Source organism: Saccopteryx leptura, chromosome 8 (assembly GCF_036850995.1).
Source record: "Saccopteryx leptura isolate mSacLep1 chromosome 8, mSacLep1_pri_phased_curated, whole genome shotgun sequence".
Taxonomy (NCBI): domain Eukaryota; kingdom Metazoa; phylum Chordata; class Mammalia; order Chiroptera; family Emballonuridae; genus Saccopteryx; species Saccopteryx leptura.
Genome location: NC_089510.1, coordinates 53,679,391 through 53,699,194, shown reverse-complemented (window position 1 = coordinate 53,699,194; position 19,804 = coordinate 53,679,391). Strand labels below are relative to the sequence as shown.

The following is a 19,804-nucleotide window of genomic DNA, read 5'->3' as shown; positions in this document are numbered from 1 at the left end:
CTCCAGGAAGCACACCAAATCGCAAGACATTTCGTTCTGGTTTTAGAAAGCTCATAAAAAAGAAACTGTGGGTCAGAAGTGACACCTAAAATTAGCTAAAATTGGCATAACTATGCCTTCCACCCTCATCTCTTCTACAGGAAGCTTTCATCTGTCAAACCTATTCCCTGCTTTCTATTAAAAAGTTATTGACCCCAAACTGAACATACCCAGTTACTTCAACTTCACTATCCTGGAAACCTCCCAATCATCATAGCACAGTTTGTCAATATCTTTTTGAAAATATATTTTCTAAAGTAAGGCACAATATTCCATATGTGATCTAAACAGCCCATGTATAGAGAAGTTTCTATCCCTCTAGTTTAAAGATTATATTTCAATTTATCTCATCACTCAAAAGCCTTTAATATTCCTTTTTGCTCTAAGAGTGAAAACTAAGCCCTTTCATCTAAAGGTCAAAGCTCTTGAGATAACCTATATTCTTTTAAGCTTTTCTACAATGATTTGCTCTATACCATGTAGTACCCTTTGCTCTCATCAACTAACTGATGTTTTATTTACAGTGTCACAAAATTTAGAGAAGATGTCAGGAAATTTGAGGACTCTTATCACCACCAGTTTCCCTTGAGCCAGAACTGAAATCATAGAACAGCATTTTCCACATCCTTCACCTGATGGAGCAGACTATGATCCTTCCTGTTCAATAACAACCAGGGCTCCTTTTTTGCTCTCCTTTCATCTCTACTATTTCTCCATATTGTTTCCTGCCCTCAGGTTTGTAGATCTCATATGTGTAAATGTTTCTGATATACCCTCACCTCTTCTATTAGAAAGAATCCTTTAAACAAAACATACTCTTCTATTGCCATCATCTAATCATGAGTGCAATACCCTAAAGTCTCAGAAATATTTATCTTCTTGTGTTAAAGTAGCTCACTTGTTATACATGCCTTTCTAAGAGAGGATATAATTATTGTTTGCAATCCAGATTTCTGGTATTTTTCTTTAACCTAAGGTGACAATCTTAGGGAATTAACTTCACAAAGTGCTTCTTTCTAAGTCACCTGTGCGGTGCCTCCATAGCTGGTTTTGGCTTTACTGGGATAGTTTCCTCATTCCATTTCAAAATTCCTTCACATCCTTCTAGATAGATCAGTAAGGTTTTCTGCCAAAAGTCCATTATTCTAGTTCTGTAGGACACAGTTCAGAAAACTTTTTTAAATGCCATCTATATAGGCAGCTTTGCTTCTCAAAGCCTCCCTTCTTTTCCATAGTCATTGCCATCACATGAAACGAGATAAGAACACCACCTGTACTTTTAAATCATTTCATTTGCTACCCAGAACTTTAAAGTCATAAGGAATGCAGTCCCAAATTCTTCTGCATGTGCCATTTGCTTCACACAGGAAGCAGCAAAAGTGGGGGGGGGGGCAATTCAGGTTTTGCTAAGAGGTTCTTGGCAGGCTCTCTACAGTATCTTGGATATTGGCTCTGACCCCCACTCAATTTCCCAAATCAAGTGTGTACAAAGTGACCTTCAAAACCCTTGGCTCAGAGTTACCCATAATATGAAACATTTCTTCTTCCTGAGAGTGTCCCCGACCCGCTCAGCAGCTCAAACCAGCAACTTCTCCTGGTGTCTGTGGAGGGATGTGCTGAGTCCCCCCCCCCACCCCCACCCCGTGGAAAGAGTGCTGTGCAAGGTGCAAAGGACAACACTGTCCTTCATATGTCTGCTGTGTCACATTCTCCTACTTGCCCACTTCATGACATTAATTTCTCTGCATTTTTCTGGCTTTCTTTTTCATTATTTTTTTTTTTCATCTTGCTTAAGAACCTTTCATCCTCTCTAAGAAGCTGGAGTGTGAAAAAGCATCTATTTAGGCCATTTTCCTTCTGCTTGCATTTGCAGCTGCTATAATTGGTCTCGGGCATGAAAAGAAAGATGTCACTTATTTCCAAAGGTCACTACACCACCCCCTAGGCAGGTGGACTTATTGGACTGCCAAATGTCTCTCTTCCATTTTCGCCTATTTAGACCCCAAGACTCAGAATAAAAAAAAGAAAACTTTTTTAAGTATTCCAGTTAAGTTTGAGAAAAAAAGCAAGGGTCAGATAGAGAACAAAGTAATCTGAGGTTACTGAATGAAGTACCTACTTGTGACTGATGTCTGTATTTCTTAAACATCTTCCTTTAAATGGTTTGTTTTTCAAAAATGTTATACTAATGCTGCTTAATATGCTTAGCTGCTTAAATGTGAGTTGGTGCTTTGAGACATTAGATAATATATGTTTGAATGTAAATGCCTGATAATTTTTGACTAAGCTAGCTTATAGCAAGTCTGGCATTTCAGATAATGAGGTGATTAATCAGCCCACTGACAGAGAATGCACACCTGCTCTCTCAACCACAGGCACTTGAATAGTGTCCTATTACATAACAGCAAATATCTCAAGATAAAATAACAGTATTATACCCATTCTACCTCCTGGGCAGATGTGGACACATCTATCCCCTGACGTTGATGCTATTATAGGCAGTAACTTCACCTTATACTTATTTACACTCCCAATGATACCTAACATGCCCATATATATATAAATACAGTATCGCTTAAAATCTCGTTTACCCTACGGCCCGCATCATTTGATTAGTTTATAGGCAACTTGAGTCAAGCATGTTCCAGAACCGGGAGGGGTTCCCGCTAGAGCTCAGGTCTTCTATCTGAGCACAGACCATGTCGGGAGCTTGGACTAGGAAGGCCTGTAGAGACAGACTCGGGGGCATCCCTGGGCCCCAGACCTCACCACCGGCCGGCTGGCCGGGAGCTTCCTCAGTCAGGCTCAGGACGGCAGCCCTTCCCTCCTCTCCTTGGCTTCTATGTAGGCTATTCAAAGAGTGCCACCTGCAGGATGAGCTGGTGACTCATCTTCAAATGATAGTGGAAGAGTTTGTTTAAAATGTGTTCAAGAGCTAATAAACATGAAAACTAAGTTGAAGTTTAATGAGAAATAATGAATCGTTACAGTAATTCTTCACAGCTATCATTTATATTTATTTTAATAGCTACCTTAAGTGTCTTTACTCCAAAGAGTAACCAATGGGGAGACTCACAGGTGCCCCCACTACCCCGAGTGGAGAGGAATCTGTTCAGGGGCTTCGTGCCGCCCTCACCCTGTGGGCAGCCATCTCTCGGCTGAAGGCCGGTTCCCCCTGCACAGGGCAAATTTCCAGGACCTGAAACACACACTCACAGGTCTCTTCCTGCTTTGATTCAAGTCAATTTTGAAACCTGATTACAGAGAGTGGGAGCTTAGAATCCCTTCTCAGATCAGCCTCAGATCAGATAATCGTGAGATCATCAAGTTGAAAGAGGTTCTTTCATTAAATCATGACCCTCTATAATACTAACAAGTGACACCCCAGCTGCCTACTTCACACCATGTGTGACACCCTTCCTGACCCAATCTCATAACCAGCAACCCCAAAACATCCAGGAACAAGATCTATACTTTCACTTTGTGCCATTGATCTCTAAGTCAGGAATTAGCTATTCCTGATTGAATCTACTCCTCTCCTCCTTGAGGCCCTCACCTAATAGAAAACAGAAGCAAGGGAGAAGGAGCACCCTCTCCTGACCAGATCCCCTGTTCCTCACCACCTGAGTGTAGTGATCACATTGTGGAGACCTAGGCAAGCCTGAGGCTGGTGACTACGAACAGTCCATCTGCCTTTGCCGTGGTCAGAGCTGGTTTTCCTAAGTGGACCACTAATTCTAAGGTGGTAGGCAGCTCCAAGCCCATTCCCTTCCCCAGAGTGGGGGGGACGACGACAAAACAGGATTGATTTCTAGACTGCATGGCACATCCACCTCTAGAGGCCTATCCACAGGGCAATGCGGCGACCACACGGCCCTGTGCAGGTGTTCCCTCTGTGGTTCGGCGTTCCCCATCTGCTGTTCCTCTTTCCAGAGGAAACATTCCTCCTAAAAGCAGAGCCTTTTGGAAGGTAGAACTCTCTCTTCTTTCAAAGATACAGTCTTATCAGAAAGCAGAGTCAGGGGGAAGTAGATTATATCAAAAGATTACTCGTCATGAATGTCAAACAGGGCGACCACAGTAGCACTCACTCCTCCCATTCTCTCTGTCCTGCACTTTCCATGAGCAAACTGGCACTTGGAAATGAGTTTTACACCCGGATCCTAGACTTCCAAAGGAGACACAGCATGGAGTTAGGTAAAAACATGACTCTGGAGTTGGACCGACCTGGGTTTGACTCCCAGCAGAAACACCACTGAGATGACATGACCGCACAGAAGGACTTGCTGAGCCACAGTGCTCTCTTCTATAAAACAAGGCTAATACACAAGGGAAGACAATATGGCAGTTCCTCAAAAAATAAGAATAGAGCTACCATATGACCCAGCAATCCCTCTACTGGGTATCTACCCCCCAAAACACAAAAACATTTGTATGCAAAGACACATGCACCCCCATGTTCATTGCAGCATTATTATGGTGGCCAAGACATGAAAACAATTAAAGTGCCCCTCAATAGAGGATTGGGTAAAGAAGATGTGGTACATATATACAATGGAATACTACTCAGCCATGAGAAATGATGACATAGTGCCATTTGCAACAACATGGATAGATCTTGAGAACATTACCCTGAGTGAAATAAGTAAATCAGAAAAAGCTAAGAACTGTATGATTTCACACATAGGTGGGATATAAAACTGAGACTCATGGACATAGACAAAACTGAAGTGGTCACCACAGAGAGGAGAGTAGGGGAGGGGAGTAAAGCGAGGCAAATATAAGGTGACGGAAAAAGATTTGACTCTGGGTGATGGGCACACAACATAATCAACAGTTCAAATGCTTTAGAGATGTTCATCTGAAACCTACATGTTCCTATTGACCAACGTTATTTTACTCCATTAGATTTCATTTCTAAATAAAATTTTTAAAAAGGCTGATACCTTCACTTATTCAGGATTGGTGGGATAGAAAATACATAATGGAAACATAAGCTTTAAAAAATGTGTCCATTCTTTCTTTAGTATAAATTTAAGTTAGCATGTGTCTGGTACTAAATGAAAGGCATTGTCCCATGTGAAAGGCATGCCAGGCATCAATGAGAACATAGAGGAGCCACCGGGAGAAGTGGCATTAAAGCTAGGGTGGCTATCAGGTCCGCTCGGCTGTAATAACACACAAAACGACAGCCCCTCCTGGGCCTGTAAGCAAGGCTGGCATTGCCTGTGAGGCTGCAGCAGGAAGGAGACAGGAGGGGTGGGCTGGGTCGGGCTGTGGGTGGCTCTGGGGACATCCCTCTCCCATCCTTTGCTCCCTAGCAGACTAGAGAGGCATCCAGAATGCCTGGCCACTCAGATATGTTGGGTCTGTGCTACATCTTGTTCATCAAAGGCACACTGGGCCCGTGTCTATACTATGCTGGCATAATCCAGCTCGTACTGCAGAAGGTTCTTGTGTAGCCATGAGGCTTCTTCGTTGTTGTTGTTGAGGCTTCTTTGTTGTTGTTGTTGTTGTGGTGGTGGTGGTGGTGGTGCTGGCGGTGGTAGTGGTAAAATACATATAACACAAAACTTGTTAAGTTCAGCAGCATTAAGTAGATTCATGTTGTTGTTCAACCATCACCACCATGCACCTCCAGAACTCTTTATCTTGCAAAACTGAAAGTCTGTACCGTTAAATAATAACTCCCCATTCCATTCTCCCCCAATCCTCTCCCTCCTTTTCCCCAGACAGACTGGAGAGGCACCCAGCAGGCAACCATTACTCCACCTTCTGTCTCAATGAGTTTGACTATTCAATGAACTGGACTACTTCACATAGTGGACTCACAGTATTTGTCCTTTTGTGACTGACTTATTCACATAGCATACTGTCTTCAAGGTTTATCCATGTAGAATCCTTTTTTAAGGTTAAATAATATTCCATTGTACATATATACCACATTTGGTTTATCCATTCATTCATCAATAGATGTGAGAGTTGCTTTACCTTTTGGCTATTATGAATAATTCTGCTATGAACATGGGTGTACAAATGCCTTTTCACATCCCATCTCTTAATTCTTTGGGGGATATAACCAGAAGTAGAATTGTTGACTCATATGCTAATTCTATGGTTAGTTTTTTGAGGAACCACCACACTGCTTTCCACAGTGGCTGCACCCACCAACAGTGCACAAGGAGTCCATGTGAGGCTTTATTCCATGGGTTGGGTCTAATCTACCTTCATTCACCAGGTTCAGGTTGCTGCTGCCATGATCTTTCTGGCCTTGCAATACAGTTGCAGCCCCGCAGAAGTGTGGTATGTTCCACCACTTTCCTGCCCTCTGGCAGATTCTTCTGGTTCTTGGCAGGCCCTCTTGTTCTGCACTTACAGCTCATATTTGTCTGGGGTTCGTGGCCCCTCTGAGTGGGGGATGGGGCATTACACAGTGTCCAGCATGACACCTGCGCTGAGGAGTGTCCACAGAGTGGGACCGGAGCCAGTCCCCATTAAAGCTGTGGTGCAGAAACCCCACTTTGTCCTCATTACTCCAGCAGCACCCCCCGTCCCACACCAATCTCCTTTCTGGCTCCCCTCCCTTATTCTTAGGTCTTACTTCCCCTGCAACTGATCACACCTTATGATGTAACTGGACAGCAGCACTTCACATTAACGATGAAGATTCTGAAGATCTATTTGGAATACTCCCAAAAGAGAAGTATAAGGGAGTTGGAATAAAATTTTGGGGGTGGAGGCTCAGAACAGAAACCCTCTTATATTATTCCACCATTAATACCAATGGTTAAGGCCTCTCTCACAGCCTCTGTCCAAATTAGAAAACCATGCCCTTTCGGAACTGGTATGCAGCTCAGCTAAAAGGCTGAATATTGTGCAAATTATAGGCTAACTTTGTGCCAGTGATGCACAGGCACTTTCTCTGGGCACATTCAGCCTTGCTGGGGCATGGCTTGGTGAGCAGGTACCCTCTCTTCCTCCGGGTCCTGGAAGGTACACGGCTTTGTAAGCAGAGCAGCCACTGATGTTCAGCATCCACTCGACCACAGTGACAACCATAGAGGTGGCTTTGGGCTGTTGATGCTTCTAATGTCATTCCCTCCTGCTATTCACCACCTTGTAGATGAGGCATTTACATATCAGGCCGGCAGAATGATTTTCTTTGAAGACCATCAACTGTGGGTCTATTTACTATTCACCTAGGGACCTAAGAGCAGACAAAGGTCTCCTTACATCAGGCAGAAAGGCAGCCCAGAAGACATGGTAACCCGACGTGCCCCCACCTGACACCAAAGCCACAGCCCTGGTCTCTCTCACCTGGCTCCACACACATGCACACGTGCACACACAACCACACACAGCATCTCACCTGAGCCACCTCTTCAAAGTCATCGTGCCTCTTCTGCAGGGCTCGAGCTCGATGCAAGGACTTCCCAACCCCCGTGTGTTTGCTGAGAAAGGCTTCACCATGGTTTTCAATCCAGTCCAATACCTGGACAGAGGAGGAAGACAGAACAATGACTTTTTGGGAGAAAAAATGACATGTGGCAACATATGTGACCATGAGGGTCCTTGAGTCCTCATCCCCATCAGAAAGCAGCAAACAGTCCAGGTGGAAATATTCAGTCACTGTGGGTGCACGGGATTCCATCACTGCCATTGTGACACAACATTCCCACCATTAATGAAATTCAGCTTATCCTTTTAATCTCCAGAATATCCCCTTATTACTTTTTCAGTTTTCTCAACCTTAATTAGTCCATTCTTTAAAACAAGCTACACAGACCATCAGGCAGAGTTTAACCCCTCACTACCTTTATTCCAACTACACAGAGTCAGACACATTGGGAGAAAATCAGGTCAGGGCAGTTCCTTGGTCCTCACTCTACCATAAAACTGAGCAGAACAGTGGCCACCATTATGGGTATACTGCCTCACTGAGCTCCTGGGATTCTCCTCTTAATCTTGGAAATGAAGTCCAGAGTAGTTAGTCCTCAACTGGAGCTATGCTCAACACAGCTGATCGCCAGGACAACTGCCCTCTCTGGCTTCTGTCCACCTCTCTCCTCCAATCAACACCAGCCAATCAACCAACAGTAAGTTCTTTGCATCCGTAAGGCCGTTAGTATCTATGGTTCTCTTGGGAAGCAGTGGTGACTCCATTCTCTTCTAGGCTCAAGACCTAGTGATTTTTGGCTTCAAGACATTCTCCCTCGGTGTTGAGAGAGCTAGAGCAGAGGTGGCCAGAGCAGCAGAGACCTGAGTGAGGGGATGCTGAGAAAATGAGAAAATATGTTGTCTTGAGAGGCACTTGACAAGGGAAGTAGCAACCCCTTCATAACAGCCTTGAAAGGCAGGGAGGACCAAAGCCTTTAACATCCCTCTTGCATTTGCTCAGGTAGCCTAACAAAAATAAGGGAGAAAGGAAGCAGGTCATTTTCTGTCTTTGAGAAGTTGGCACGCACTAAATCAAGTGGCCACAATTACACCAGAATAGTGCAGACACACCTGTTAGAAATCCTGCCAAGACTCAACTGAGCCCCACTCTACTCCTACTATGCTAAACTTGAACTGGACATTTGATTAACGATGTACTGGCCTTCTCAGATTTCAGGAATTTTGAGAAAATGATTTAGATGAGTTAGGCCTGTTTAAAAGGATGCTTTTAATCATTCCTCTGTTTCTTCTTCAGACTGCCCAGTTGCAAGCAAAGAGATAAAATCACACCATGGTCCTCAGGCATGGGAGTGTTAGCTCTACAGAATCCAGCCTTTGGCTTGCTTCACTTCCTCTGACATTTGAGATAAATTAATGCCTCTAATTGTGCAAAGTATGGAAGCCCTCAAAGTCTTCAGTGACTATCATAAAACCCACAATAAGATGTTATTAGTTCAGAGAAAGGGACATATGAAATTACTAATGAGGTTTAACAAACATCCTCTTAACAAAGCCAGAAGGTCAGGTAGTTGTTCATTAAAATGAAGAAAAAGGCCTTTTAAAAAATGACTGCAGTCCTGGCTAGTTGGTTCAGTGGTAGAGCATCAGCGCAGTGTGTGAAAGTCCCAGGTTCAATTCCCGGTCAGGGCACACAGGAGAAGCACCCAACTGCTTCACCAACCTTCCCCCTCCTCTTCCTCTCTGTCTCTCTCTTCCCCTCCTGCAGCCAAGGCTCCACTGGAGCAAAGTTGGCCCAGGTGCTGAGGATGGCTCCATAGCCTCTGCTTCAGGAGCTAGAATGGCTCTGGCTGCAAAGGAGCAATGCCCCAGATGGGCAGAGCATTGCCCTCTGGTGGGCATGCTGGGTGGATCCTGGTTGGGCGCATGCAGAAATCTGTCTGCCTCCCCGCTTCTAACTTTGGAAAAAAAAAAAATGACTGCATCTAAACATTAGGTGTAGAGACTTTAAACACTTTATATAACCAATTCTTCTGGCTATATATGTGTGTATATACATATATACATACCTATATATGTATATACATACATATGTATGTGTATATACACATACATATATATACATATATTAAATGTATAATTATATATATATATATATTTAACTTTTGGAGGCATGGTTGTAAAAAGAAATTCAGTAGTAAATGAACTGTATTTTTACCTTTGCAAACACTGAAAGGCAGCATTGAAAACACCTCTAAATGTTCCTTTCTTAGAAGAGTGGAGAGCCTGAGATTCCTTAGACTTGTATATAGTAAAATTTCAACAACAATAAAAATCAGGAGGGTCCTGACTGGTTGGCTCAGAGGTAGAGCATCTGCCCAGCGTGTTGATGTCCTGAGTTCAATTCCTGGTCAGGGAACACAGGAAAAGTGACCATCTGTTTCTCCACCCTTCCCCCCTCCCTACTCTCTCTCTCTCTTTCTCTCTTTCCCTCCCACAGCTATCTCTTGGTTGGAGCAAGCTGGCCCTGGGCTCTGGGGGATGGCTCCATGGCCTCACCTCAGTTGCTAAAATAGCTCATTTGCTGAGCAACAGAGCAAAGCCCCAGATGGGCAGAACATTGCCCGGTAGGTAGTGGGCTTGCCCGATGGATCCCAGTCAGAGGTGCATGTGGGAGTCTGTCTCTCTACCTCTCTGCTTCTCACTTAAGAAAAAAAAAAACCAGGAGAGTGTCTTTTTTCTCACCTTGCCACAATTTGATCCCACAGTTCTCTATTATAAAGGGGATGATGAGCATTGGCACGCAAGGTCAAAGATAAAAAGCTCTGGTCACAAAGTTTCCCATATATTGTGTATGATGGGTAGTGCAGTTTTATCATTTGTATGCATATTTAAACTTATACTAATCCCCTTTTGATAATGAATTGAAGCTTGGGGATAATTTTTACATACAAAAGAGCTGTCTTGCTGCCTTTCATGAATGCTTTGGAATTTATGATAGATTTTCAGGTTATAACTTTTTTCTTAATTGAGTTTGGAGCAGTTAAGTGTGACCTGCTTGTGTAGCACTGCTTTCATGACTTTTATTTTATTTCATTTTTTATCTCTAGCTTTAATAAAATTGGTTATTCTAAAGAAAACTGGTTAAAGAAGAATGTTTTTTACCCACTAATTCACAAATGGTTAGCTTGTATACTTTCTGGGGGTGATTTCACAGCTTGAACATTTTTTTTTAAAAAGTAGTTTGTTTCCTGTTGAAGTTCTTTTGTGTTCTTTAAAATGTCAATTCATTTTGGTTTGAGACAGTTTACTTGAGTAGCTCTACCTTAACCACTTAAAAATATATATACTTGGAGAAGACAAGATGGTGCTGGAGTAGGCAGACATACCAACATCCACCTCCCAGAACCAAAGTGGATTACAAAATAATTTTAAGAACTATCATCTGGAAAAACCAACTTTGGACTAAACTAAGAGGACTCTTCAACCAAGGAACACTGAAGAAGCCACACTGAGACTGGTAGAAAAAGCAGAAATGCGGAGAGGGCTGCCCAGCTCCCCGGAGCAAACGGCAGCCAGGAGAGACTCGCGTGGCGAGAAGTGAGTTCAGAAGAGAGGGGAGGGTCCTGAGTCCCAGGAACAAAGCCCCAGCCTGCAGCCCCAGAGCCTAGAAGAGGCATAAGGACAGTATTTAGCTGGAAACAAGTCAGGATATTGTTTGCGAGAAAGAGTCTTATTTCTCAGACCCAGGATTCTTCTTAAAGGGACTGCGCAAAAAACCTCTTTCACAACCACTCACTCAGGGCTCCGGGGAATGGGGAGAGAGGAGAGTACCGAAGTAGCAGGAAAAGAGTATAATCTAGAAGGCACAGAGAGAAATTTTGGGAGACAGCCACCCTAACCTCTGGGACGAGTCACTCCCCAAATCTGAAGTGAACATTTCCCCTGGAAACAGCAATACCAGCAAAAGGAAGCAGGACACCAGCCAAACAAGCTCTCCCGTGGCACTCAGAGCAGAGTTGCTTAGAAGGAGGGAGCTTTTGGGTCTACAGTAGTGAGTGTTAGGGTCTGAGCTGCAGCGCCTGCACCCCACACGGCTGAGGGCTCGCTGGAGGGCGGGTGGTGGTGGGACGTGGAGGCACGGTTCTGTCAGCAGGGGCAGAAGCTGGCTGGCCACCACTGGGCTCACGTGTGAGCTCAGTCTTGCCCAGCAGAGGAGGAGTTGGTGTGCAAAAGTGGTCAAGCCCAGCTGCCGGCAGCCTGTAATCCAGCCTGTGGGAGAAGGGCGGGAACCCTGGAAGGGGTGGAGACCAGCCCTTGAGCAAGGGCACAGGAGCACAGCCTTGCCCTGCCCGTGGAACCGAGGCTTGTGGCCTGACTTGGGAGCCAGCTCCTCCCACGGGGGTGGAGCCAAAAGCCCAGAACAGGCAGAGTTCTGCTACTGAGCTGAGCGTGGGCACGCAGTCCTGCCCGGCCGGTAGAGCCAAGGCTAGCAGCCATTCCACGAGTGGGCTCCTTCTACAAGGGCGGGGCGAAAGCCCAAAAACAGGCAGAGACCCGCAGCTGAGCAAAGGCGTTCACCACTGCCCTCAGGGCCGAGCATAACACCACCCATGGGGGCGGGGCAAAGGCCAAGGCCACCAAGGCTTGTGCACCCGAGCACGTGATCACGGCCACTCCCGTGAAGGAGAGGTGGAAACCACAGCAACAGCCCCAGTGGGCAGGCACTGGCAATGCCTAAACCCAAAAGCCCTAGGCAGCAACAGAGGGAGGGTGGCGGGCCTGCAGACAGACCATACCTAGGGAACAGAGGCCATACCCAGTGGACTCCAGTGGCCAAAACCTTCCTTTACACAGAAAAAATGCGAAGGCAAAGAAATGCAACACAAATGAACCAAGAGAAATCCCCAGAAAAGAACCTAAATTAATCAGATATAACCAAATTACCAGATGCAGAATTTAAAATAACGATTGTTAGGATGCTCAAAGATATTAGAACAACAATAGATGGTCATTACGAACACCTAAATAAAGAGATAGCAAATATAAAAAAGGACATTGAAATAATAAAAAAGAATCAATCAGAAATGACAAATACAGTATCTGAAATAAAGAACACAATGGAAGGAATTAAAAGCAGGATGGATGAAGTGGAGAATCGAATCAGCGAGTTAGAGGACATGATAAATAAAGGCACGGAAGCAGAGCAGAAAAAAGAAAAGAGACTCAAAAAGTCTGAGGAAACTCTAAGAGAGCTCTGTGACAACATGAAGAGAAATAACATCCGCATCATAGGGGTTCCTGAAGAAGAAGAGAAAGAACAAGGAATAGAGACTTTTTCCAAGCATATAATAGTGGAAAACTTCCCTCAATTAAGGCAGGAAAACATCTTACATGTTCAGGAAGCACAGAGAACTCCATTAAAGGAGAAACCCAAAGAAATCAACACCAAGACACATCATAATTAAAATACCAAAGCTAAGTGATAAAGAGAAAATATTAAAAGCTGCTAGACAAAAAAAGACTATCACCTACAAAGGAGCCCCCATAAGGATGACTTCTGACTTCTCAACAGAAACACTTGAGGCCAGAAGGGAATGGCAAGAAATATTCAAAGTAATGCAGAACAAGAGCCTACAACCAAGACTACTTTATCCAGCAAGGCTATCATTTAAAATTGAAGGAGAAATAAAAAGCTTTACAGACAAAAAAAAACCCTCAAGGAATTCACTACAACCAAACCAAGGCTGCAAGAAATGCTAAGGGACCTGTTTAAACAGATCAAAGGAGAAAAAGAATATAGCAAAAGAGGAATACAGTTTTAAAGAATAAAATGGCAATAAACAATTACATATCAATAATAACCTTAAATGTAAATAGATTAAATGATCCGATCAAAAGACATAGGGTAGCTGCATGGATAAGAAAACAGGACCCATACATATGCTGTCTACAAGAGACACACCTTAAATCAAAAGATACACATAGACTGAAGATAAAAGGATGGAAAAAATATTTCACGCAAATGGAAATGAAAAAAAAGCTGGGGTAGCAATACTTATTTCAGACAAAACGGACTTTAAAACAAAGACTATAGTTAGAGATAAAGAAGGTCACTACATAATGATAAAGGAAGCAATCCAAAAGGAAGATATAACCGTTATAAATATCTACGCACCTAATATAGGAGCACCTAAATATATAAAGCAGACTTTGATGGGTTTAAAGGGCAAGATCAACAGCAATACTATAATAGTAGGGGATTGCAATACCCCATTAACATCATTAGATAGATCCTCAAGAAAGAAAATTAACAAAGAAACAGCCGACTTAAAGGACATACTAGATCAACCTTTCATCCTAAAACAGCAGAATATACATTGTTTTCAAGCGCTCATGGTACATTCTCAAGAATAGACCACATGTTAGGGCACAAAAGCGGTCTCAACAAATTTAAGAGGATTGAAATCATATCGAGCACTTTCTCTGATCACAATGGCATTAAACTAGAAATCAACCACAATAGAAAAACTGAAAAATACTCAAACACTTGGAAACTAAATAGCATGTTATTAAATAACGAATGGGTAAACAATGAGATCAAAGAAGAAATTAAAAAATTCCTAGAAACAAACAATAATGAGCATACATCAACTCAAAATTTATGGGACACAGCAAAAGCAATCCCGAGAGGGAAGTGCATTACAGGCATACCTCAAGAAGCTAGAAAAAGCTCAAATAAACAACTTGTCCCTACATCTAAAAGAACTACAAAAAGAACAGCAAGTAAAGCCCAGAGCTAGTAGAAGGAAGGAAATAATAAAGATCAGAGCAGAAATAAATGACATAGAGGCTAAAGAAATAATACAGAGGATCAATGAAACCAGGAGCTGGTTCTTTGAAAAGGTAAACAAGATCAATGAACCTTTAACCAGACTCACCAAGAAAAAAAGAGAAGGACTCAAATAAATAAAATTAGGCCTGACCTGTGGTGGTGCAGTGGGATAAAGAGTCGACCTGGAACACTGAGATCGCAGGTTCAAAACCCTGGGCTCGCCTGGTCAAGGGACATATGGGAGTTGATGCTTCCAGCTCCTCCCCTTTCTTTCTCTCTCTCTCTCTCTCTCTCTCTCTCTCTCCCTCTTCCCCACCCCTCCTCTGAAAATTGAATAAATAAAGTCTTTAAAAATAAATAAATAAATAAATAAATAAATAAAATTAGAAACGAGAGTGGAGAAATAAGAACTGACACAACAGAAATATTGTAAAAAAATACTATGAAGAACTGTACGTCAAAAAACTAGACAACCTAGATGAAATGGACAAATTCCTTGAAACATATAATCTTCCAAAAATTAATCTGGAAGAATCAGAAAACCTAAACAGACCAATTACAACAAATGAGATTGAAACAGTTATCAAAAAACTCCCAAAAAAGAAAAGTCCTGGGCCTGATGGCTTCACAAGTGAATTCTACCAAATATTCAGAGAAGAACTAACTCCCATCCTTCTCAAGCTATGTCAAAAAATTCAAGAGGAAGGAAGACTTCCAAGCTCTTTTTATGAGGCGAGCATAATTCTGATTCCAAAACCAGGCAAAGACAACACAAAAAAAGAAAATTATAGGCCAATATCCCTGATGAATTTAGATACAAAAATCCTCAACAAAATATTAGCAAACCAGATCCAGCAATATATGAAAAAAATCATATACCATGATCAAGTGGAATTTATTCTTGGGAGGCAAGGCTGGTACAATATTCGCTACTCAATCAATGTGATTCATCACATAAACAAAAGGAAGGAGAAAAACCACATGATAATTTCAATAGATGCAGAAAAAGCATTTGATAAAATCCAGCACCCATTCATGATCAAAACTCTCAGCAAAGTGGGAATATAGGGAACATACCTCAACATGATAAAGGCCATCTATGACAAACCCACAGCCAACATCATACTCAATGGGCAAAAATTAAAAGCAATCCCCTTAAGATCAGGAACAAGGCAGGGGTGCCCTTTTTCACCACTCTTATTCAACATAGTTCTGGAAGTCCTAGCCACAGCAATCAGACAAGAAAAAGAAATAAAAGGCATCCAAATTGGAAAAGAAGAAGTAAAACTATCATTATTTGCAGATAATATGATATTGTATATAGAAAATCCTAAAGTCACAGTCAAAAAACTACTAGACCTGATAAATGAATTCAGCAAGGTGGCAGGATATAAAATCAATACTCAGAAATCAGAGGCATTTTTATACACTAACAATGAACTGTCAGAAAGAGAGATTAAGGAATCAATCCCCTTTACCATTGCAACCAAAAAAATAAAGTACCTAGGAATAAATTTAACCAGGGAGATTAAAGATTTGTACTCAGAAAATTATAAAATATTGATAAAAGAAATCAGGGAAGATACAAACAAGTGGAGGCATATACCGTGCTCATGCTTAGGAAGAATATACATCATTAAAATGTCTATATTACCCAAAGCAATTTATAAATTCAATGCAGTACCAATTAAAATACCAATGACTTACTTCAAAGATATAGAACACATTCCAAAAATTTATATGGAACCAAAAGAGAACACAAATAGCCTCAGCAATCTTGAAAAGGAAGAATAAAGTGGGAGGTATCATACTTCCTGATATCAAGTTATATTACAAGGCCATTGTACTCAAAACAGCCTGGTACTGGCATAAGAACAGGCATATAGATCAATGGAACAGAACTGAGAACCCAGAAATAAACCCACACTTTTATGGACAACTGATATTTGACAAAGGAGGTAAGAGCATACATTGGAGTAAAGACAGCCTCTTCAACAAATGGTGTTGGGAAAATTGGACAGCTACCTGCAAAAGAATGAAACTAGACCACCAACTTACACCATTCACAAAAATAAACTCAAAATGGATAAAAGACTTAAATGTAAGCCGTAAAACCATAAGCATCTTAGAAGAAAACATAGGCAGTAAGCTCTCTGACATCTGTCGCAGCAATATATTTGCCGATTTGTCTCCACAGGCAAATGAAACAAAAGACAGGATAAACAAATGGGACTTTTTTAAAAATTATTTTTATTTATTTATTCATTTTAGAGAAGAGAGAGAGAGAGAGAGGAGGGAGGAGCAGGAAGCGTCAACTCCCATATGTGCCTTGACCGGGCAAGCCCAGGGTTTTGAACCGGCGATGTCAGCATTCCAGGTCAATGCTTGATCCACTGCACCACCACAGGTCAGGCCACAAATGGGACTTTATCAAACTAAAAAGCTTCTGCACAGCTAAAGACAATAAGAACAGAATAAAAAGACAAACTACATAATGGGAGAATATATTTGACAATACGTCTGATAAGGGGTTAATAATCAAAATTTATAAAGAACTTGTAAAACTTAATACCAGGAAGACAAACAATCCAATCAAAAAATGGGCAAAAGAAATGAATAGACACTTCTCCAAAGAGGACATACAGATGGCCAATAGGCATATGAAAAAATGCTCAACATCACTAATCATTAGAGAAATGCAAATTAAAACCACAATGAGATATCACCTCACACCAGTCAGAATGGCGCTCATCAATAAAACAACACAGAATAAGTGCTGGCGAGGATGTGGAGAAAAGGGAACCCTCCTGCACTGCTGGTGGGAATGCAGACTGGTGCAGCCACTGTGGAAAACAGTATGGAGATTCCTCAAGAAATTGAAAATTGAAATGCCTTTTGACCCAGCTATCCCACTGTTAGGAATATACCCCAAGAACACCATAGCACTGTTTGAAAAGAAGACGTGCACCCCCATGTTTATGGTAGCATTGTTCACAATAGCAAAGATCTGGAAACAGCCTAAGTGTCTGTCAGAGGACGAGTGGATTAAAAAGCTTTGATATATATATATATACACACACACACACATACACTATGGAATACTACTCAGCCATAAGAAATGATGACATCGGATCTTTTACAACAACATGGATGGACCTTGATAACATTATACTGAGCGAAATAAGTAAATCAGAAAAAAACTAAGAACTATATGATTCCATACATAGGTGGGACATAAAAATGAGACTCCGAGACATGGACAACAGTGTTGGGGTTACAGGGTGGGGTGAAGGAGAGGGAGGGGAGGGGCACAAAGAAAACCAGTTAGAAGGTGACGAAAGACAATTTTATCAATGTCACCCCATTAAAATTAATAATAATAAAAAAAAGAATTTGTCTCATGGCTAATTCAGGCAGTTAGAAGAATAGTATAAGGATGCTAATTCTGCTTCTCAGGCCACATCCTGCAAAAGGGGTCCCAAGCAAATTGGTGATTTGGCTCCTCTGATTTTGCCAATTGGATTTTTAAAAAATAGGTCAGGAACGCCCTGAAATGGAACTAACAATACATGAGCATAAATTTAAAGGACTTTTAGATACTGGAGCTGTTGTATCTGTTATTGCTAAGCTACATTGGCCTCCTTCCTGGCCCACTCATGCAGCAGCCACAGAATTACAAGATATAGGGCAGAGTAAATCTCCTCAACAAAGTTCTAGTTTTCTAAATTGGGAAGATTAAGAAGGTCATTCTGGATTTTTTTAAGCCTTATGTGCTCCCTTGATGGCCAGTTAATTTGTAGGGTAGAGATGTTTTGAAAAATATGGGAGCGTTGCTTGTCAGTCCTAATGGTTTAGTCAGTACTCAGATGCTTGATCGGGGATTTTTGCCCACCAAGGGACTAGGGAAAGAACAGCGAGGAATTCTCACCCCCATAGAAGTGGCACCCAATACCAGAAGGTGTGGATTAGGATATCAAAATTTAGCATAGGGGCCTTGGTAGCTCCTGCTACCTCAATAATGCATTGTGCAGACCCAATTACTCAGAAATCAGATAATTCTGTATGGGCAGACCAACGGCCCCTTTCTCAGGAGAAACTTAGGGCAGCTGCTCAATTGGTACAAGAGCAGCTACAGCTTGGGCACATTGAACCATCTAATAGCCCATGGAATACACTTCCATATTTTGATCTTGTTGCCTCCTGGATTATCAAGGGGCATAGGCGACCCTTACACCTTATAGGTTTTGAGCCTCAAAATTATTGTTGTTCCTTTTTTCAAAGGATCAACAACAATGACTCTGGGAAACTTCCACTAAATGGCAAATCGCTCTTGCAAATCAATGGACAACTTTATACTGAAACTGTCAACTTAAAATCTGCTCAAAGACTAGAATTATATGCCATTATCATGGCTTTTCAGCATTTGCCATATTCCTTCTTTAATCTATATACAGACAGCAAATATTTACTTATGGTGTTTCCACTATAAAGGCTGCGGTCTTGGCCCTGGCCGGTTGGCTCAGTGGTAGAGCATCGGCCTGGCGTGCGGGGGACCTGGGTTCAATTCCTGGCCAGGGCACATAGGAGAAGCGCCCATTTGCTTCTCCACCCCCCTCCCCTCCTTCCTCTCTGTCTCTCTCTTCCTCTCCCGCAGCTGAGGCTCCATTGGAGCAAAGATGGCCCGGGCGCTGGGGATGGCTCCTTGGCCTCTGCCCCAGGCGCTAGAGTGGCTCTGGTCACGGCAGAGCATCGCCCCCTGGTGGGCAGAGCGTCGCCCCTGGTGGGCGTGCCGGGTGGATCCCGGTCGGGTGCATGCGGGAGTCTGTCTGACTGTCTCTCCCCGTTTCCAGCTTCAGAAAAATACAACCCCCCCCCCCAAAAAAAAATAAAGACTGCGGTCTTAGGGACAAATGCTGATGAACTATTTCAGCACTTCCTCCTTCTTCAAAGACTTGTATGTCAACATACAGCTCCATGTTTTATAGGACATACTCGAGCTCACTCCATCCTCCCTGGAGCTTTAGCACAAGGGAATGCCCTTGTTGATCAAGCTACCCAAAAGAAAATTATTTGGAGCAACCATGACAGATCGAGCAATTCAGTTTCATACTATTCATCACCAGAACGCTGCAGCCCTGTGTAAACAGTTTCAACTTTCTCGGGAAGCAGCATGGCAGATTGGGAAATCCTGTCCAAGGGGTCCTATACTACAATCTGTCCCTTAATTTGGATTTAACCCTCAAGGACCCCTACCAGGACAACTTTGGCAAATGGATGTTACTCATATACCTTCATTTGGCAAACAGTCCTATGTCCACGTTACAGTGGATACATATTCTGGATTTATAGTAACCTCTGTCACAACAGGAGAGGCTGCTAAGCATGTTAAAGCTCATTGTCTGTATGCATTGTTCTATTATTGGACTTCCTAAACTGGTTAAACTGACAATGCTCCTGCATATGGAGCAAAAGCATTTACTGTATTTTGTCAAACCTTTCGAATTATGTGTATTTCTTACAATCTTTAAAGTCAAG

At 42.4% G+C, this 19,804-nt stretch overlaps 1 protein-coding gene across 8 annotated transcripts in view; it reads right to left on the bottom strand.

Moving 5' to 3' along the window:
• Positions 1–19,804, bottom strand: part of LOC136379840 (kalirin) — a 635,535-nt gene that overhangs the window by 268,735 nt on the left and 346,996 nt on the right. For all 8 annotated transcript variants that reach the window (XR_010746806.1, XM_066347435.1, XM_066347437.1 and 5 more), the window contains exon 10: positions 7,409–7,531. Coding sequence is in view for 7 of the 8 variants with exons in the window: in XM_066347435.1 (XP_066203532.1) it covers positions 7,409–7,531 (123 nt within the window). In the remaining variant the exon portion in view is untranslated. The remainder of the gene's footprint in view (positions 1–7,408; positions 7,532–19,804) is intronic.